At 39.3% G+C, this 20,913-nt stretch overlaps 1 protein-coding gene and 1 long non-coding RNA gene across 17 annotated transcripts in view; one reads left to right on the top strand and one right to left on the bottom strand.

The window, feature by feature from the left end:
• The window catches only part of RIC8B (RIC8 guanine nucleotide exchange factor B), a 126,893-nt gene extending 109,500 nt beyond the window's left edge, over positions 1-17,393 (top strand). Inside the window, exons 9-14 of one of the 9 annotated variants that reach the window (XR_012324210.1) lie at positions 332-451; positions 3,375-3,458; positions 4,472-4,537; positions 7,578-7,716; positions 8,365-8,541; positions 14,513-17,393. Coding sequence is in view for 2 of the 9 variants with exons in the window: in XM_019918451.3 (XP_019774010.1) it covers positions 332-451; positions 14,513-14,624 (232 nt within the window). In the remaining 7 variants the exon portion in view is untranslated. The remainder of the gene's footprint in view (positions 1-331; positions 452-3,374; positions 3,459-4,471; positions 4,538-7,577; positions 7,717-8,364; positions 8,542-14,512) is intronic. The other 8 variants (XR_002172873.3, XR_012324212.1, XR_002172876.3 and 5 more) reach the window with 8 other exon arrangements.
• Positions 1-20,913, bottom strand: part of LOC117314177 (uncharacterized) — a 118,987-nt gene that overhangs the window by 16,239 nt on the left and 81,835 nt on the right. For all 8 annotated transcript variants that reach the window (XR_012324215.1, XR_012324218.1, XR_012324214.1 and 5 more), the window contains 4 exons: positions 14,051-14,185; positions 8,083-8,118; positions 6,229-6,321; positions 1,132-1,307 (listed from right to left, as the gene is read on the bottom strand). This is a non-coding gene — a long non-coding RNA (uncharacterized lncRNA). The remainder of the gene's footprint in view (positions 1-1,131; positions 1,308-6,228; positions 6,322-8,082; positions 8,119-14,050; positions 14,186-20,913) is intronic.

Genomic DNA, 20,913 nt, shown 5'->3' with positions numbered 1-20,913 from the left:
TCTGAAATCATTTGTCCCTTATATAATTAATGAAGAAGCTGTGCATCCAAGGATATTTATCCTAACGGCACCAATCAAATTTCATATTTTTAAAAAGCAGCCATGCCTTTAAAAAAAAGTTGGCAAGTTTGCTATCACCCATTTCCCAAAGCAAATTAGCAGGAAAAGTCAATTAAAAAAAATTCCTATAGCAGTTCTATATCATAAAATTGCTATTGCCAATTTTTTGGCTATTATACTCTTTCTTATTATAACTTACAACTTGGACCAGAAAAGTATAGAAAGAGCATAATTTGAAAACATACAGCATAACTTTTTTTTCTTTTTGTAGCATTAATCTTATCACTGGTCATTTAGAGGAACCAATGCCAAACCCCATAGATGAAATGACAGAAGAACAAAAAGAATATGAAGCCATGAAACTTGTCAACATGCTTGATAAACTTTCCAGGTATTGTATTCCCATCCATTTTTTGCTTGGTTTCTAAAAATGTTCTATTTCTTTGTCTCTCTCACTGAGAGTTACCATAGAACAGCAACTCTGGAAATCCATGTTGATTGGAACAGGATGCCCCAGGCAGCAGTAGTTCAGATCTCTCTTGGCTACCATGGTTCTTCTACATGTGCCGCTTATGGATGTGCATTCTTAAACATTTAAACTCTCAAAGCTAGGATAGTAACTACTAGGTCATTGTGATATTTAACCAACTAACCTCCCTGTCTTCAAAAAGATGCTGTGAATTAGGTTCAATGATTTTGCTGCTGCTTGTATTTTTTGTTTTAGTCTGTTTTGGTTTTTGTTCCAAATCATGATGCTTTTTTTTTTTTTATCCCATTTTTGATGTGCAAGTTTGCAGTTCTTTCTTTTTGGATTGCTGCTAAAACCAAGAATTCTAAAATGTCACGCACCCAATAGGAAAAAGTGAAAAGGAATAGCTCAAATGAAGGATTTTCTGAAAGCAGGCACTTGTATTAATTAGGGATTCTAAAAACAATCTCCCCTTCCCTTCTTGCTTCACACCTCCTTCCCCTCCCCAGATAGCCAGTTTTGAAAATAATTAAATATATACCAATAAGCAACTAGTCATCTTGGAGGAGTTATTAGAAAGTATTAATTCCTTTCATACTTGCCTGAATTGCTCAATTTTCTAGTCGTACATTGAGTCACTGTCTCCTTTAAGCCATCTTGAGTGAGTGCTTCTGTGTGTTGGTGGCAGCTGCCACCGGAAGGTGAATTTCTTCTGGTCATCTCCTTTTTCACAACAGCTATGCAAAGGCTAGTATCCCTCAATCAAGAGGAGTAGCAACTAGAATGGGAAAGCCAGAAAGCCAACCATTAAAGGGAAAGGTGTAATAAAGAAACAAGCAGAGGCTAAGAGCACAGCAGGAGGCTTAGAGTAGAAGTGTTCAAAAATAAGAAGAGGCTGACATGGGGAGTGTGACAAGTTAGGGTATTTAGACCCTTTGCAGAGTCTGAGTTTTCACATGATGCTGGTAATGTGGTGGAAGTTACATAGAAGTAAGTAGCTTCATCATCTACAAAGCTAATATGACTAGAATTTAGTTGACTTCCAGTTAGTCCTTTTAAATTTCCATCATTTTCCCAAGAAGGTTAGAATTTACAGCTCACTATGCTCACAGTCTTCAAAAGACATTGTTATCTGTTTGCATATGACATTCTCCATACCTTTGGATAGAATATACATGTTCCTTCCCTGAATGAATTTACAATAAAAGAGAAGATGCTGATAGGACAAACCTATAGGAGGCAGGGTAAAAGGTTCTGAATGAGTATATAAAAGTAAGATTTGTACTTCCAAAAGGATCTGAGGTAGCTAATGAAACAGTGCTGTAAGTACAGCAGTTGGGATGAGAACCAACAGAGTCCATCTGGTAGAAGCTGGAGGGGGAAATGTTAACAAGGACCTGAGTAGAGCATATTAGTGTGAAGACAGTGAACTAGTTAGGTTGAATAAATTTCATTTCAATAATATGAGTTCTTAAAAGATAACACAGATGCTATCCAACTGGCCCATTTGCCCTAGATGAGTAAACACCCAGCAGATGCCCAGCTCAATCTGAAGGTGATACTGATTTTCACATGTATAAAGCAGAGCAAATATGTCTTGTGTTGGCTTTGATGGTATGAATTTTGCCATTAAAGTTGAAGCTAAGGCAACTTTGAGAATAGTCCTAAATCACAGACTTTTTTCATGACTTGTGGTGGGATTTTTACATTGTCTGCCTTTATGTGCTTTCTAACATTTGCTCTCACTAATAACAATCAGTGACAAAACTGTATGGAGATCAGCAGTGGGCATTCCAAAGCAGGAATGCAAAGAATGAAGCCATTCTTTATGTGTCTTATGTGTTTGTCTTAAGTTTCTTCTCACTTTTCACTGTCATTTTTGGTTTGGTTTTTTGAGGTTAAAAAGATGCCATAAAGCCAAAGTAGACTAAATTCAGTAAACTCAGGGAACATTTATTAAGCAGCTGCTCTGTGCAAGGCACTGTGCTAGGAAGATGAGGGAGATTCAGAGGTGAATGTGGTAGTCCGTATCTTTGGAAATGATTGCTTCTTATTACTGTGGGATATGGCTGTAATCTGTTCTAGAATAGAAGGAAGTAATGACAAAATAAGGTCTGTGTTGAACTGTGAGCACCCAGGAGAAGGAGCAGTTCATTCTGTTGGGATAAATCAGGGACTTTCACAGGGAAGGTAGCATTTGTGCTGATCCTTGAAGTTTAAGAGGTATTGAATTGACAAATGGAGAAATGACCATTCATTCTAGGTAGAGGGAAACTTACTCTTGTTAATAAGATAAATCTTTTTTATTCACATACTGCATCTTTCTTCCAAAGAGCTCAGGTTATTTTATCATTATTTGAGTAATATGTTATCAGATTTATCATTGGGGAAAGCAAGGCCCAAAGAATTGCCCCAAACATTTCCAAGCTAATGACTGGTGAAAATCCATTTCCTTTCACAGTTTACAAAACACTTTCACATACATTGTCTTTCTAGCTAAAGTAAGGCTAAGAACTTCATTTTCCAGAACTCAAGACCTTTGCTCTGTCCACTGTGCTACTGTGTCTGTCTGTTAGAGTCAGTGTTTGCCAGAACATTTCCTAATCATCCTCTTCAGCAGTGTGCTATTGGTTAGTTCCTTCAACTGTCACTCCAAGGATGTTCCGCATCCCACCAAGTCTTGCTGTGCCAAGAGTGTACTGTAGCTTTGTCTGATTAACTTTCTTTCCAAAAGTGAAATCATTTTCTCCTGGGCCTGATTTGAAAGGCGTGAGAGTAAAGGATAGGATTGGAGGTGATGTGGCCAATGAATGGACGCTAGACACTTCCTTTTTTCCATCCATAGGAGAGCAGATGTGAACGACCTGCACCAGGATGGTGGTTAGCAACAGTGGCCCGTGCCAAAGCACTTACCAAAGTGATGACTAAGGTTGGTCATGCCAAGTACTGTTACTGAGCCTGGTGTAGGGTACGGATGTTATTTACCACCAAAACTGTAAAACCACCAATGCAAAAATTAAAATGACATTTCCATTTTGCCTCCATGCTGGACATAGCCACTGCCTCAAGTTGCTCACCACCTTAGCAGCTTTATCTCAGCTAGATTTTTAAGGATACTGGAGAGATTAGCACTCAAACATTTTCTTCCCATTGACCACCAACTGACAGTATATTCCAAGTGATTTTTTTTTTTTAGTAAGGATTGTATTTGTGACAGATGTAGGTAAGGGGATTGGCAATGGACCTAGAGGTCTTAAGAGTTTGAGAATAATTTGAACCCCATAAATCCCATCATGTCTAGCTAGTACAGTGCCTTGTACCCTGTGGTTTCCCCAGTGTGTGATGATGAAAAAATGTATAAAGCAGATCCCCAAATCGAAGGTTAATTTTTTGCTCAATAAAATAGCCTACATGGTTTAAAGACTTGAAAGTATACTTTTGTCAGTTCCATTTCTTGGCCAGATGTCATAAAATTCAGGTCTGGAAAGGAATTCTATAAGGTACTTTGGCCCACGACTGGCTAATTTAAATATTGGGGTACCTAACTTCTTTAATATAGAATAATTGTAATATTTATCAGACATAAGCATTAAGGCCTGAGGCATAAGATTATAGAAAGCTTCCTTTGACATTTTTTTTTAATGTGAGAACAGAGGTGGAAAAGGGGATGAAATTTGCCTGCCTCTCCACCTCCTCTTTCCTTTTCTGAATTGGAAAAAAAATAAGCCCCTGCAATTTAAGCGGGAGATTAGAACGGGGATTGTATGTGGTTAAGCAAGTCCAGTGTGGCTAAGACAACTGCATTCACCTCAGCTACAGCATACGAGCCTCATGTAGTGACGCGGCCTCCTCCACAAAAGGGGAGAGAGGATTGACTGGCTTAAGCCTAAGCTAACCAAGGGAAATAATATTTCAAGTTTCGACTCTTCTAATCCCCTTTAGTTTCTTAATTGGAACCAAGACTGATTAATCTTCTACTCTACCCTTACCCCATCACTGTTTAACAAGGTACATTGCCTTTATTGCTTATATATTCTATCAAAATCTTCTAAAATTTACATTTATATAAGTAATTGTTTTCCATTTCTTCCTTTTCTTATCTCCTCCTTATCCAATGTATATATTTTGCCAGCCTTTGTGTAGTATTTGGGACATGGCTTTCTTAATAAATGCAAGTATCAAATATAGTAATAGTTCCCCTTTAATCCAAAGGTTATTTTTAAACTTATGGAAGCTGGGACAGGTAATTTATGACTGAAAAGTAATAACTACATAATTTTTTTCTTGTAACTAAATTACTTACAAAAATAACTGTGATTACTCCCACCTTTATGATGAGTTAATCAAGGAAATGCTTTTTAGGTACATTTCAGAAATATGATCCAGTCTTTATAGCATTGTGAGATCTATTTAGGTACGAAAGTGTCAAGATCTTAATTGTTTACATCAGAAAATCCTTTAGATCTGCACTGTCCAATATGGTAACCACTACCCATATATAACTATGGCTAGTCTGAATTGGGATGTCCTGTAAGTGTTAAATACTCAGACTTTCAAAGACTCAGTACAAAAAGAGAATGTAAAATAAATATCTCAGTTGTTTAATATGGATTTTATATTGAAATAATTTTTGATATATTGGATTAAACATTATTTTAAAATTAATTTTACCTATTTTTTCTATGTGGCTACTAGAACATTTAAGATTACATATATGGCTTACATTATATTTGTATTAGATAGCACTGTTCTACATCATTAAAATACACTGCAGTGTTGCTTAGAAGCTTAATTAAGGGAACTTGGATCCAGTTAAACTAATATACCCTTAAAGTGGTAGGGGAGGATTAACTTGAGAAACTGGCTAGACATCTCTTAGTAGGACGTCATGCAAACTTTGTATTGCCTATCGGTAGTCATTGTCCTTTAACTCTGTAGTAGGAATGCCTACTTGGAGCTCTTGGTTTAAGCACTAGGTGAAATGACTTCTGTTTATTAGAGAAACATCAAATAAGAATAATCTCCATTGACTATTTGCTCTGAGTCACCCTCCTCCTTTAACTTTTAAGACTTTCTGATTGAGAAGAGCATGTACGAACTTCCATTTCTACTGCTTTATTCAACAGTGTCAGCTGGCATGCTGACCTCTTATTAATATTTATTTTGCTAATTCTGGACAACAGGAAAGAAAGGTTCTGTAGAGAAATTACCAAGAAATAAAGATCACCTTCAGTTAAGGACAAAACTGAGTTTTATTTTTCTAGCACTATCCCTAACCTCTTTCTCTATATTTTCTTAACCATGCTCTTTAATGTGAGGTGGATAGCAAATTTTTAGAAGCTTTGCATGTGATCTTCTAACAGAAATGAGAATAATGAAAGACTAATATTTATATAGTGCTTTAAAGTTTAAAAAGTACTTCCACTGACTGTTAAAACAGCCCTGTGAATTTTAGATAGGGCAAGAGATATTTTATTGAGGAGTAAATGGGACCAATGATGAAGTGACTGAACCAAAATCAGGCATCTGGTTAATGACATAGTCAGGATTTGGTTCTTAGTCTTCATATTCCAGATCTTATGTTATTTGAAAAATTACCAACAAACAGCTCTCAGATTTGTCAGTCTGATTATTTTTAATAATACGCTCTAAATTTTAAATAGATGCAAAGCACGAAGACAAAGAGTAAGCATATTTACCTGACAAAAAAATTAAGATTTGGAGGCCATTCATTCCTGCTTTTTCATTCCATAGTTGAGCTTTTCTCAAATATCAAGTCAGGTCCTATGTAGCTTATATCAAAAACAGAAAATAAACAGAAACAACTTCATATGAAGGAAACCAGTAAAACTGCTATGATTCTATGTTAATAAAGTCTTTTAATTATTTTGAAAATAGAATGATTATAGGTATTCTAACAAATTCTTACATTCAGTGTGATCATATCAAGAAAATTAACTTTAGAAAGACTTCCTTATTTACAGGACTGTTGCCTGTTTAGGCAACTCCCAAAGTGGAAGGACATGGTGTAGATAACATGCCATATCCATTTGTCTTGGGATTGATATTTTTATGTTACGTATTTTACCTTCCCAACTGTACCCAATCCCAAAGCATAATGGTGAGGCTGAGGGAAGGATCTCAGAAATGCTTTTGAAAAATGCAGCTTGAAGACCTCGAATTTGGTATAGAAAAGTCACCACACCTCTCCTGCCTACTGGGTTAGTGGCTTAGTGAAAGAACAGTAAAACCAACCAGTCAGCACTAGGAAGCCATTAGATGAAAGATTAACTGAAAGATGAAGGACCAGCAAAGGACACTCTTCCACAGTATATAACTGAACATGTTAACCAGTGCCAAAGGTTGTTTTAATTTCTGTGAGGAAAAAAGCATTAAAAACACTTAAGAATATCACAAGTTATTGGGAAATCCATTGTACTTCAGTGGATATGGACTGTTTCATTGATGCTGAAATCTTGAAATAAGATGCACTCTCAGACTTGGAATTATAGCAAAGATTACAGAGCTGCTTTCTCCGGGCTCTCACAGGCTCCATTACTGCAGGCACTTTTGGAAAAGCTCTGTTAATTAAAATGCTTTATTTATATACTAATTTTCATCCTATCTTTCAAATGTGAAAGGGAATTAAATATGAAATGGCTAATTTTAAATGCCAGGGTTCTTTTTTTTCCAAGCCAACCTTACATTAAGAACAGGAATCCCTGTGCCAAAGAAATGGTTCCCAATTATCCCATCATGGGTTTTGTTATACATTGTACAGAAGTCAACAAAACAAGTAGGTAACAGGACCTGCCTAAATAGCAGCCACCCTCATTAAAATCAGAGAATTAATCAGGGGGTGATTGGAGGAAGCAATGCTTCATAGGCTCCCCCTTTTTCTTCTTTTCTAATCATAGAACAAAATATGTTACATAAAAGGATCGGAACTATTATGCAGTACTCAATTAGAGGGAGGTGAATAGGTCTCTAACATGCTGTTTTATCAAAAGAGCAGACTGGTGTTTGCATGACTGTTGTTTCATTACAGACCCTGTCATTAATTCCATGTGTCAATACTGCCCTGTAGTACACAGAGCAGACAAGAAAGAAGAGCCCTTGAAAACAAGGGAATGATTTTTGAGTCGTTATCAAGCTAAGTGGCAAGCGGGAAGCTGAAACTCGTATAGGTAAATTCGAAGGGACTCTTGGGAGATCTGCAAGTGGGAAACAAGAATGCATTTTACCAACTGCTTAATTATGTCCTGTTTTTCAACAAGTACACTTGAATTGAATGCTTTGTTTGTATTGCACAAAAACATGTGCTGTGGGCAAGAGTATTCTCTTGTTTCCAGGTCAAGTAAGGTGTTTTATACACATACACATCTGGCCTATTCTATAATGTGCTATTGGGTATGTTAGTATCTGAGCCCCAATATTGCACTGTCATTTCTGGGAGAAAGAGTTATGTAGGAACCAGAAGCCTAAAAAGTGGAACCTTCTCTAAGGTCCTGAGAGGTTACATAAGCCCAGGCATCCCAGAGGACCATACTTACAGGGAAATGGTGGCTCAGGAAAATGTTGAACTATATCTGGGGAAAAAAAAGACAGACTATAAAATTTTAAATATGGTATAAATCCCATAATCTCCCACCCCTAAATCTTTAAGAAAGTACTTTTTGGTTTCCATTAGCAGTCCTAAGGGTTAGGCTGGGGCAAAATAAGGTTTCCTTTCTTGGACGTGCTTTATCTGTGTCCTCGTGCCTGGCCAAGCCCTTAAAGATTATGGTTCCTTATCGTTTAGTAAGATCAAATTTCTAAATGATGTTTCGTTCCAGTTGAACATTCTTGGAGGCTTATCTCTTCCCTGGCCAGATGCCTGATCAGATGAGAAGCCCGCCATGATACTGTCACAGTGCCTAGAATGGGCTCTTTATCCAGTAGACATCACTGTACTTTTTGATGATAACGAGGGCAGTCTTAACTTGTGTTAAGGCCTGTGTATAGCATTGAAGGTAAGTATGAAGGAGTTATTGCTATGTGAATATCTTAATCCTGATGCACATTTCAATATACAGTATCTTCGTTTAACCATGATCTACATATATCTGACACCTAGCCATCCTTTTTAGATGGGACCTTCATAATTTAGGACCAGTAACTCTTCATGAAATGGCCTGTTTATTGAGGGCCATGAATGAATTTAGATCCTTCCTTGTAACATTTGCCATTGCTTTGATTTACTTTCGGAATCATTCTAATCATTTGCTGGTAGTTTTGCAGGAAGGACTTGTGGTCTTGGTGTATGTCAGTGACAATTAGGTAGGATGCTGTGTTTGACTCTTAGATTTAGAAGATCTTGATTAGAAACAAAAGTTTAGCAGTATTGAGTTTTAGTGTCTTAAAAAACCTAGCAGCTTTTTAAGTAGATCAAAATTATTTAGCGGCCTAATATTTAGACTCCTAGAATTAGAATCTTGGGGATCATCTTGTCCAACCCCTTCATTTTGTATAGATGGGGAGACTCAAGCCCAGAGAAGGAAATGACTTGCCCAAGGACACCCAGCAAGTCAGTGGAAAATCTGACACTAGAATCTAGACCCACTGATGCCCCATATATAAGCAGCTGAGTCTATACTAATTAGTGGTTGGAAATTCCAGGTTGTATGGTACAAAGAAGGCTTTGACTTCGGGACTGTCAGAATGTCTGATGACACTGACTCATCAGGGAAATAATTGCAGTTAAAATAATATGAGGATGTTTCCTGGCAAATGGTTCTCTACCATTGTCCATTTATGCTATGACCCATGTATTATATTCTTTCAATAAACATTTACTGAGCACCTACTATGCGCCCATCCTATACTAGATACTGCAAATCACAGCCAGGTAAGACATGGACTCTGCCCTCAAGTTGCTCACAGTCCAGTAGAGAACGAGAAATCCCTGGGAAGCATTATGCAGACTTTCCTGTAGAATGCTAATACTTTTCCTAACTGTAAATCTTGGTGATGAACGTGAACCTTCTACCCAAAGATCCAGCTTTTCTCTTGGTCAGGGTTTGTTTATTAGGAGTCCCATAAAACACCATACCTTTTCTTTCTGTGAAAATGCAAGATAATACCAACTGCAGCAAAATTGAGTTCATAAACACTTATTGAGGATCTACTATCTGCAAGGCACTGTGCTAGACACATAGGGATATGAAAATGAATAAAGCATAGAACATTTTCTTTTTAATATGTCAAAGGAATATTGTTTTATAGCCTTCAATGTTTGTAATGAGAATTACTTTTTAATAAATATTCTTAAATATGGGACCCTTGAATTAGAAGACAAAAATACCTCTGTACTATAATCCAGACTTGTCAGCCCAGGATTTCAAAGTCTCCATCCAAATCCTCTTTTGTACCCCATATCTGTTTTGAGCTTTCTTTTTCCTTTACCTCTGCCAAGCCAGCCTGCTTGCCAATCCCTGCACACAACTAACTCTTGCTTCTGTGCCTTTGCTTGACTAATCTTCTGCTTCTGGGATGCCTTTCTCCCCATGAATCCATGTCCATCACTGCCATTACAGTCTGGCCCTGAGTCCATCTCCTGCCGGGAGCCTGTGATCAGCATCCCCATCTCCTCCGCGTCCCTCCCACGTGTACATAGCCCATATGACTGGTGGAATAACGGTTCTGTGGTATTCATGAATGCTTCCCATTCTCTGTCCACATCTTGCTGATCTAGATACAACAGATCTTATTAAATGAAACAGTTTAGTATAACCAGGTCATTTATCAGACCTTTTAGGAGTAAGTCTCTATATCAAAGACTTCATTTTGGTATTTGTGGGCTGTTATATGATAGAGAGGAAGATCAGAATCGTTAAGATGGGGGTTTGAAAAGTAAGCCCGGAGTCCATAAGCAAAAAACAGTAACATATCTGTAAGTCATCCTCTCTCCTTCCACTCCCAAACAAACAGTATGAGAAATCACCTTTAAACACATTTCAGATACAGTAAGGGTGTACAGAACTGTCAAGCTAGGGAAAGCAGGGCTCTGCCTGTTAATCATCTCAAGCTTGTTGATCTGCTGTTCTGTAATTCCTTTAATATTGTTTAATGTGTGTGTGTTTTACCTTCTGAACTGACTAAAAGCTTCTTGAGGACAGGGACCATGTCTTTTATTTGCTTCTGCATATTCTTCTCCCACTTATTCCCAAAGAGTACCCTAACAATCTTGTGGAAACCTTCCTTCCATAAACACATAAGGGACAGGAAATGCATCTTGTGGGTTCCAACTACATTTCGGCCATTGCACTATGCACTTTTTATGTAGAATGACCTTTCACCCTCATGACAACTCAGTGAACTGGGTATTCCTATCCCAATTCTACAGATAAGGAAATTGAAGTTCAGAGAGTTCAAGGTCTTACTGCTAGTGAGTGGTAGATCCAGGATTAGAACTTAGGTCTGTCTGATTCCAAAACCTATATATGCCTTTCACTATACCACAATAATGATAACTAATATTTAGGACTCCTTTACAGTTCATAGAGCTCTTTCATCTGCACTATTATTATTGCAATTACTACTACCACTGCTAGTACTATTACCCCTTAAGTCATCACTAGGAAGTAGGTAGTGCTAGTATCATTATCCCCATTTCACAGATGGGAATACAGAGACTCAGAGACTTGCCCAAGATCACACAACTGGTAAGTGGAAGAGCCAGGACTTCAGCCAGACTTCCTGACTCTAGATCTTTTTGTTCTTTCCACTATATCACATTGCTGCCTTAATTTATTTGCACGAATGCATGATTATGTGGCCAGTTACCACTGACACCTCTCCTACAGGAATGTCAGTAAGACCAAGCATCGCATGGAGCCATGTGGAAAAGACAATTCATACCCTCAGAGGAGCTTCTATGTTAGTAGAGGGGTGATACAGAAGACCTAAAAAATAAAGCCTTGAGAAGAATAGTTCACAAATGAGAATTAAAATATGAGCCCCTTTATTCTATAGATGAATTCCCATAATTTGGCCATAAAATTTTTGTAATGTTCTTAATTATTTCTATTATAAAATTGGATTAGGGAGTAGGGGTGAAATCGATGGACTTGATTTGAAAATATTCCTCCTGGGTTTGGATGAGAAAGTGCTAGCTACTTTGTGCAAGCTGGCAGCTAGCTCCAATATCATCCTGTTACCAAAGAAATGCTGGAGTGTTAGGAGTGATGGCATATCCACCCAGCAATTCACTATCTTGGTAGAATTCCTATAGTCTCATCTGCTGATCAGACTTCTACCTACCCAAACCCTTCAACCCCACCCCCACCTTACTGTACCCTCAGTCCACCAGCCCCTTCAGACCTTTGAACTTTCTGATCCCTTAATGTTTCACCCCAGAAGGTGATCCCCTTCTCCTTTGGTATCGATTATTAGTAAACAGTGTCCAGTATCACAGAGTCCTTCAGCACCATCAGAACTAGGAAACTGTTACTGAAGTATAGATATGTATAGTATGTATGCGTGCTGAAGAGAAGTTTCAGTGGAAGCAGATTGTTTTCTGGTTCCTCTAAGCATTTCTCCCTGGTTGTCATGCAGAGCTGTTTGCTGTCCTGAAAGATGTCAGTGTCTGCCCCCCCCGCCCCCGAGCTGCTGCACCTGCTCTGCTCTTGCCGCAGCGAGCGGGTCGCCACCCACGTGGTCATCGGAGCGAGGCCACAGCCACGCTCTGCTCCTCACCCCCTACCTCCACCCTTCCAGCGGACCACAGCTCTGCCCTGGAAGGAAGGCCTTTCCTTCCTACAGCCACAGCCGTGATCCAGCTCTCTGTCTCCTCTCATGCCATTACTGTTACAGTGACATCCTCATGGCTCGTCTCCCCGCCGCAGTTTCCCCTATTCCAGTGTGTCTTTTGCACTGCTGCCAGAGATATTTCCCTATAAAGCAAACCTGATAGGGCATTCCTTACAGGCTAAGACTCGAGCTCCTTGCTTTGGCATTCAAGACACCTGACCACTAGACCCCCAACTACCCTTTTTGCAGCCTTGCCTCCTCCTGCTCCTTCATTGAACCTCGCCACTCCCCAAACACTGGGCCCTGTCCCAGCTTCATGGGAGCCGAGAAAGAAATTGACACAATCCAAAGAGGTCTACAGAAAAAATCACAAGTAGTTGGGACTATACAGAGCCCTCCACACAGACTCCTTTGCCTGAAAAGTTCTGTACTATCTTCGCATGGCATAGGACACCTCGTTGGAGGTGCCGTTCCCACCTTCCCCAGGCAATTTGGTTGATGCTTCATCTCAGGAGCTGTTATTTCTTTTGTTCATGATTCTGTTACAGCATTTACCCCATTATGTTCTAAGTTATTTTTCATGTATATGTTTCACTCACTCCTCAAGGGCAGCAGCTGTGCCTAGTCTTCCTTTTCTTCCCAGTATATGACACAGTTCCTGGCACATAGTCCTTGAACAGCTGAACTCAGAGTGTGTTCCTTCAGTACAGTTATAGCAGTTAATCCAGATGTGTGTGCTGCAAAGAGCACTGGACTGGGATTCAGAGGCCTATGTCCCAGGTCCAACTTTGCCACTAGATATGTGACCTTGGGTAAGTCACTCAGTCTCCTTTATTAAACAAGGGGGTTGGACTAAATGATCTCTAAGGCCCCTTCAACTTTAAGTTCTATGATTCTGACCCCATTTCTTGGATCAGGAAACACATTTCCTACTTTATAATATTTAGCAGCCTCAACCAGTCAACCATCCACATTACTCAAAGAGAGTTTTCAGACTCCCAGCAATAGTCTTCTGGTACCAGCCAGAGCTGCTTGATTAGGTTCCTGTTGACTTATCCAGTGACCACTGAGCTGTTCCTCCCCTTCCCCAGGAAGTTTCTCTGCAGCTATAACACCGTCACACTGCTATGTGGCCGGCCCTTCCGAGGGGAGCCCTTCTGGCCTAAGGGACAACAGCAAGGAAGCAGAGGGAGAGGAGGTTTTATCATTTTCCTTCACTCCAACTCCCACCAGCATTACAACTGCTGCCATGTTGGTTCTTGTTGTAGACATGTTTTTAGGGGGTGATGCCCGTTTCTGTGAGAAGTAAGTTTTAAGCAGTTCATGTGCCTCTTCAAGGCTCCTTTTAAAGTACACTGCTGACTTATTGGGGTGGGAGGAGGACTAGAGTTAGCATCTCAACATGTACATTTGACATAATCTCTATACAATAAATAAGAGCCTATGAAAAGATTAAATAAATCTTTCTTAATGCTTTTTGATTGGCTTAATCAATAATTAATCATCTTTAGATGAGGCTGTAACTTGTGGAGTAGATATAATTGGATTAGCTGAAAAGAGGCAGTTGGGGAGCTTTGAAGAGATTAAAATGGCTGTCAATCCCATAATTAAACTGCCACAAACAAAAGCAATGGTGTTTTTTAAAAAAGAAGAAGAAGAAGAGAGAGAGGAAAGAAAAGGGAGGGAGAAAGTTGGGGAAGGCCAAATGATTTGAAATCAATAAGTACTTACGTATCACTAGAGATTGGAGAGGCAAAAATCAAATGATGATTTATTCCATTAAACGAAATCCATACATATCAAATTAGCCATTAATTATATGCCTGGTCCACTGGGACAGGTGAAATTTTGGCAGCTTCAACTTCACTAAAACAAATCCACAAAAGGAAAAAAATTATTAAAAACAGAAGAGACCAGCTCCTTGTCCTGAGCCCATTTAGACCTTGACTTTTCATACTTTTAATTGGCTTAGTAGGTTTGGCCTGTGTGAATGAAGTCTTTTATCTCCCTCTTTTTCTTTCCATACCTCTTTCATCTTTCCTGTTACAAACACACAGAGAGAGCTTGAGGAAAAATACTTTGGTTTTTAAAGACTTTTCTTTTTTTTAAAGGAAGTGGATTTGGGTGGGGGGAGGGGGTGTGTGTGATGCTGGTGAATACTTTTTTTTTCTTTCTTTTCTCTCTTTTTTCCAGAGAGGAGTTGCTTAAACCAATGGGACTAAAACCTGATGGGACAATAACGCCTTTGGAGGAAGCACTCAACCAGTACTCTGTCATCGAGGAGACCAGCTCTGACACAGACTAAAAGCATCACCTGCTCAACTCTCAGTATTGCTTTTATCAGCATCTTTTCTCTGTAGCTCCAGGGGAATCTTTTCTCTAAAACATTTATGCCCTTGCTTTGGCTAGAAACACATTAACTGGTTTACTCATTGAGAATCCAGCATATTTAAGAAGTGATCCTGTGTTTTGCGATATTGAGGCATTCATACAGAGCTGCAGTTAGACGGAGTTGCAGAGACTAGGAACAGGAAAAAAAAAATTCCATTTTGTCAAGATGGAACTGAAGGACTTCACTCTATAAAGCAGCCCTGGTTGAATCTGGCAGTTCTGTTTGCCAAGATTCTAAAGAAGATTTAGCCGTGTCCTTCCTCTCACTTGTGTGAGCTGCCCTTTCTGAATCTCTCCAGAGACAGAGGCATGTGAGAAGCAGAACGAGCTGCTAAAAAGGGGCTGAGGCAAGTGACTTGTTAGATCAGGACTGAGTGAATGGAAGCCAAGCAGCAGCTGCTCCATAAACATAGCCCCACTCTTCATTTCAATTTTGTATAAATCTATAGAAATGCACACACACGCACACACACACAACAGCCCCAGACTTGCAAACTGATTACATTCAAAAAGTTTGTATGTCAGTTATCTAGAACTTCAGAATACATTTCTCCCTATAAAGTTATAAATGATGGTTTAGTTCTGAGGCAGCTACAAATGCCTATTTATTCCCTAATAACCTGAACACTAGTACCATAGAACTGAACCCCCATCTGTATCACTGCATGGGGAACATGCATTCTGAGGTCTAACATAGGGGTGCCTCCAACCTGGTAGAGGGAATGGGGACCCCCTGGGTACGGGGGGGCCTTTTGAGCCCTCTGCTGAGGGTGGGGGAGTCAGCAGCACCCATTTGTACATATAGGTCACTCATATGTCACATGTTTTAAATTGGGGACTGTGTGTGCTTGTGTGTGTGTCCTACCTTTCTACCATATGTGATCAGTTTAATGGTAACTTTATTTATTTAAAAAAGAAACACAAATAGTTACTGTTAAACTGATTAAGCCTGTTTATTTTTACTTTTAGAATTGGTCATATGACGAAGTAGAAAATGAATCATGCAAATAGACAGTGGGCCTAGTTAATCAATGGCTAAAGTTGAAAAGGGGTTGGTTTCCTTTTATATATATATATGTATGTATATACATATATATATATATATATACACACATAATGTGCTTAACCACTGCCTTTTAAAACTTTAAATTAAATAAAACATTGGGGTTGATTCAATTTAGCTATCTGTGTGTGTTTCTTTATAGATACGTGGGGTAAACAATCCTATTTCACAGTTTATGCTTTTTTAAAGTGCTTTTACATCTGTTATCTCACTTATAATAAATAGCCTTTCTAAGGATAAAGTACATGAAGTATTAGTGAAAATGTCATTTATCCAGAAGTCACTTCTCTGGCAAAAGTACAAATCAGGAATTCAGTTTTAAAAAGCCTTAGAGCTGCCAAAAGAGATGGCAAAGTTTCTTACAATTTATTTATAGGAGAGATCCTCAAGAATCTCACCTTGTGCCTCTTTACTAAAATTTGCATATACTTCTAACATGTTTAGTTATCTGACTTCCAAGCCCACAAAAAAATGGCAAAGGAGGCGGCTGTTAGATGGAAAGCAGACCTACTGAAAGCAGCAAAAAGCCAACTGAAAACCGGATAGGAACGTGGGGAGAATGAAAACTACTCAAGGCGTCATAAGTCTGGGACCATCTGTTTCCTGAAGGACATTCTAGTTGACCCAGAAAGTATCTGTACAACAGTATGGCCTATAAACTATTCTCATAACGATGACCTTGTGTTTCTTTTAAAAAATAAGAATACTCTATAAAAAGACTAGGAAGAATACATTTTAGGATTTTTTATCCAAAATAGTTGGGAGTATAAGTTATGTGTGACCCATGTTTTAACAGTAAATAAAATGAAACTTGGTAATTCATAATTTTAGATTAAATGAAAAAAAGTTTAGAAAAAAGAATTTAAGTATTTTTGTTACTTCATTCTACAAATGCATTTTTAAAGTATTTTTATAATTTCTGCAATTAAATAGCTTTGGCATGAGTGTCGGCTTACCTAAATGAAGACATGTTTAATGAAATACCATCTTGCCAGCTTTATGCAGAGTGTTTGAACAGTCCTGTTTAAGTAGCTGTGCTCTTCTGCTTTCAATGAGTTCTGTTTCATTTTGAGTTTCCCCATACTGGGCACTAAGCTTTGTTTTGAAGAGAGAATTTGCAGAGGGAGAAGATGAAAGTGACCTCATCTTGCACACGGAAAAGAGAACTAACATCTGTTGATTGCTTGCTCTGTGCTGGGCTTTTTATGTATCTTATCTTGTGTAAAGTCATCACATCTCATATTAAGAGATCATCTCTGGAAAGCAGAGTAAGTTACCTAACATCACAGAGCAAGTAAAAATCCAACTCTGGCCGGCCTGACCCCCAGCACCTCTCCTTACCCTTCATGCTGCCCACCTGGGTCCATGTTGTGCCCCCTTATGACTCTGGAATGCTGGGAGAGTGGTAATTCTCAGGCCATTTTAAGCAATAACTATTTCAGCAGAACTGGTTTAAAGAACTTATTAAACAGGGAGGTGACCTGAATGAAGTTGAAGTGTGAGTAGGAAACTTGCTCAGTTAGTACTGGATTTCAAATAAGGAAGGACCTGGAATCCTTTAGGTCAGAGATGAGGGCTGCAGGCTCTCCCCCAGCCCCCGTGCCCCAACCACCCTGACCCTCGACATCTACCTGGCTCGGTGGCCTGCAGTGGGGATGGTGAGAATATACTGGCCAACTGCACTCTGCAGGCCCCTGTGTCCACATCCCTCCCAACCTTTAAAACAGGGTATGGAGGAGTGGGTTCTAAAATAAGGCACTTGAGCTGCTGCTTTAGAGTAACAGTCAACAGACACTTGAGGCCCCTTCACACACCGGGTGGTCCTAGCAAGTGCACAGGATGGGTGTTATTGTCCCTCCTTTATAAATGAAGACATAGGCAGAGGCAGTACAAGTACTCAACATCCCCTTACTACCATCAGTCTTGCCGCCTCCCAGTACTAGGTGTCTCTTATATTGACCTCCCTTGCCCTCCCCCCCATTATAAAAGTAATATATGTTCATTGTGGAAAGTTTGGAGAATACAGGAAATAATAAAGTTAATAATTCACCCCAAAACCCACCACCTGAGATAATCTCTGTTAATGTTTTGGTGTATTTCCGTCCTGTGTTTTTTCTATGCATATATAATTTATTTTACTACAAGATTGGGATCATGCTGTATTTACAGATTTGTACCCTGCTTTCTTCTTTAACATATTGTAAGCATTTTCCCATGTCAATAAATATTATTCAAAAATTAATGGCTATATGATATTCCATTATATAAATTGTGGTAAACACTAGTAATTGCTTACCCAGTATTCTTCTTCCTTGCTAACAGAGGAGACATCATGACCTGTCCCTCCTCCCCACAAAAAAGGTGCCCGCTGCCTTCCTGGGAGGCAGCATGAGCCTTGTCAGCACTGAAGAGCAGCAGGAAATGGAATGGCACCAGGAAGAGCAGACTTGTTCTGCCATACACAGTCTAGCAGGAGCTTCGGCAGCACAAATATGACACAGCTAGATTAAGTGACTAGATAATTCTATAATTTTTGTTAAGGAGAGGCGTTTGACAATAGCAAGGGATCTAGATGACTTTAAAAAGTGCATGTGAAGAAAAGAGATGTCAGTCATGTTTACTACTCTGTAATCCAGTTACTGGCATTAATTTTCTTGGAGGTATTCTTCACTGCAATTCCAGAGGTGAAAGAGGGTACACAGGGATGGGGAGAGACATGTTAGTCTTTCAAAAGACGTTAAGGGGACACCTGTCAGAAACTACTGGGTATGTGGCGAGCACAATATGGAGAAGGAACAAATGAATGGTGTTCTAGGAACAAATCATATGGGTGAGGGAGGAAGGAGGGAGAGATTTCTAACAACTGCCATAAGTGAGAAGATTCAAGGAAAGGGAGAGGTTTCTAGAGAGGACTTAGGAGGATGTGACTCTGATGCACTCTGCCGAGTCCCTGCACCAAGTCTTCAAGAAGCATCAGAGCAGCCTTTCTTAAAGAAGGGTGGGGAGGTTGAGCCTCAGTTCCTACATCATGCATTGTACATAATGAATTAACTTTCCTGTGCATCTAGAATAGTGTTAGCTACATAGCATCCTCGATGGAGAGAAAAAATAATCACTCCAGTGCAGAGTTTTGTGGTTCAGGTGAACCCTGGTTGAGAAAGGCTATCTTAAAAGGTCAAAATTATTCTGCAAGGCTTCTACAGTCAGATTTGTGTTTTCTTTTAATGTAACACAGGGAAGATCCTGGGCCCTAAGGCTCCAGCTGTATCCAGGTCTCACGGACCTGTACCTTTTCTGCATTGAACATAACAATTACAGCTGTGTATACTTACTGAGCAATTACTGTGCCAGACACTGTGCTAAGCACTTTGCCTGCACTTGCCAATTGCATCTTCATGACAATCTTATGAGGTAAGTACTATTAGAATAACTCCCACTTTTCAGATGAGAAAACTAAGGCATAAAGATGTTAGGTACTATGTGCAAGGCACACAGCCAATAAGTAGCAAAATTTGAATTCAAACCTGTATGATGTCTTTGTAAATACTATGCTATGTGTTGCTTTTGCGATCAGAAAAATTCAATAAAGTCTGATTTGAGAGAAAAAATTTCAGAAGAGATTGAAATGGGAAAAACAGAATTGGGAAATAACTAACACATTTTTCCTCACTCCATTTCCATATCTCCCCACTACATAGAATCCCGTACTCCTGCTAGTCTCAAAGAAAGGCCCATGCTCACAAGCATACCAATCCACATCAGTGTGTTCAGTAAACATTCACTGGGCATTTACCATGTACCAGGCACTGTTCAAGGTGATTGGGGATACAAACACAACTTGAAAGTCCCTATCCCCAAAGTGCCCGCAGTGTGAGAAGTCCATAACCAAAGCCTGTACAAAGTGCTACAGGATGCCAGGAGGAATATGGGGGTTGAGTAACAAAGCTTCGTAAGGGACATCTGAGCTGAGCTTGAGTTCGCCATGTACAGGAGAAAGACTGTTCCCACCAAAAGAACTGGCTCCAACAAAAGCTCGTGCATTTGATGTGTTTACAGAACACAAACATGTCTCATGATAGGACATATGAGTAGCAGAATTTCAGGCGAGCAAAGGACACAACCAGAAAGATCACTCTGGCTGCAGTATGGAGAATGGAGTGGAGAAGGGACAGACAGTAAGAAAAGAGACCAGACAAGGCTGCTGCATCAGTACATGAGGGGTAAGCAGGGCCTGGACTGGAGTAGTGGCAGGAGGTGTAAAAAAAGAGGGGAGGGAGTCAAGAAATGCTTAGAAGCTGGAATAAACACAATTTGGCATTGTGGAAAGGCAAGAAAGAGCTCATTTAAAAACTCAGATGGGAATGACTTTGGGAAAAAGATAATCTGAAATACTGGCTCGGCCAAACCGTGAACTAAGCAACTTTGGGTTTGGGAGCAGGAGGGTGAAGCTAAGAATTATTTCAAGGAATCTGCAAATTTGTAGGGCCACCAAGCATCATTTACATAATGAATGAAAAAATGTCTTGGATATCAAGTACATCTATTTTACAAATACTGTATCACATGTTGATGTGATAAAAGTTCATTCATAAGCATTCCTCAATTCATAATATCCCTTTGACCATCTGTATTTTCTCAGTCAAAATATATTAATGATAAACAGCTATCATGTGTGGAAACGAGATCCACAGAGTTCAGGTTTTAAAAAAACCCTCAAAATTGAAAAGACTTAGAACTATTGGCAACTAGTTTCAGAAAGTCAAATTGAACTATCTTGGTCATGAAAGAATACTGGGATCTCTCTTATAAGGGAAGGAGATGAACCACCAAGTTGTGCAAAGATGGAGACATCATGGGGTCTCAGTTACAACCAAAACCTGAGTCTTGTTGTATTACAGGGGTAAGATAAAGGAATTTATAAAATCCTTTTTTTCCCCACAATGAATTATGACTTTCAAGCCTATATTTTGTCTTCAAAGTTAAACAAACTAAACAATTTTTCTTGCGATTTTTCTTTCCTGCTGTAATAATTCCCTCCTCCTCCACCCCTCTACCTCAAGACAGATGATAAGCTCACCAGGAATAAAGTCATGAACTAACTCAGTAAAGAAAAATACATGTTGATAGATGTAAAACACTA

The sequence above is a fragment of the Tursiops truncatus genome, chromosome 11 (assembly GCF_011762595.2).
Source record: "Tursiops truncatus isolate mTurTru1 chromosome 11, mTurTru1.mat.Y, whole genome shotgun sequence".
Classification (NCBI taxonomy): domain Eukaryota; kingdom Metazoa; phylum Chordata; class Mammalia; order Artiodactyla; family Delphinidae; genus Tursiops; species Tursiops truncatus.
The sequence above is the reverse complement of the archived record's forward strand: the minus strand, read 5'-3'. Positions and strand labels throughout refer to the sequence as shown.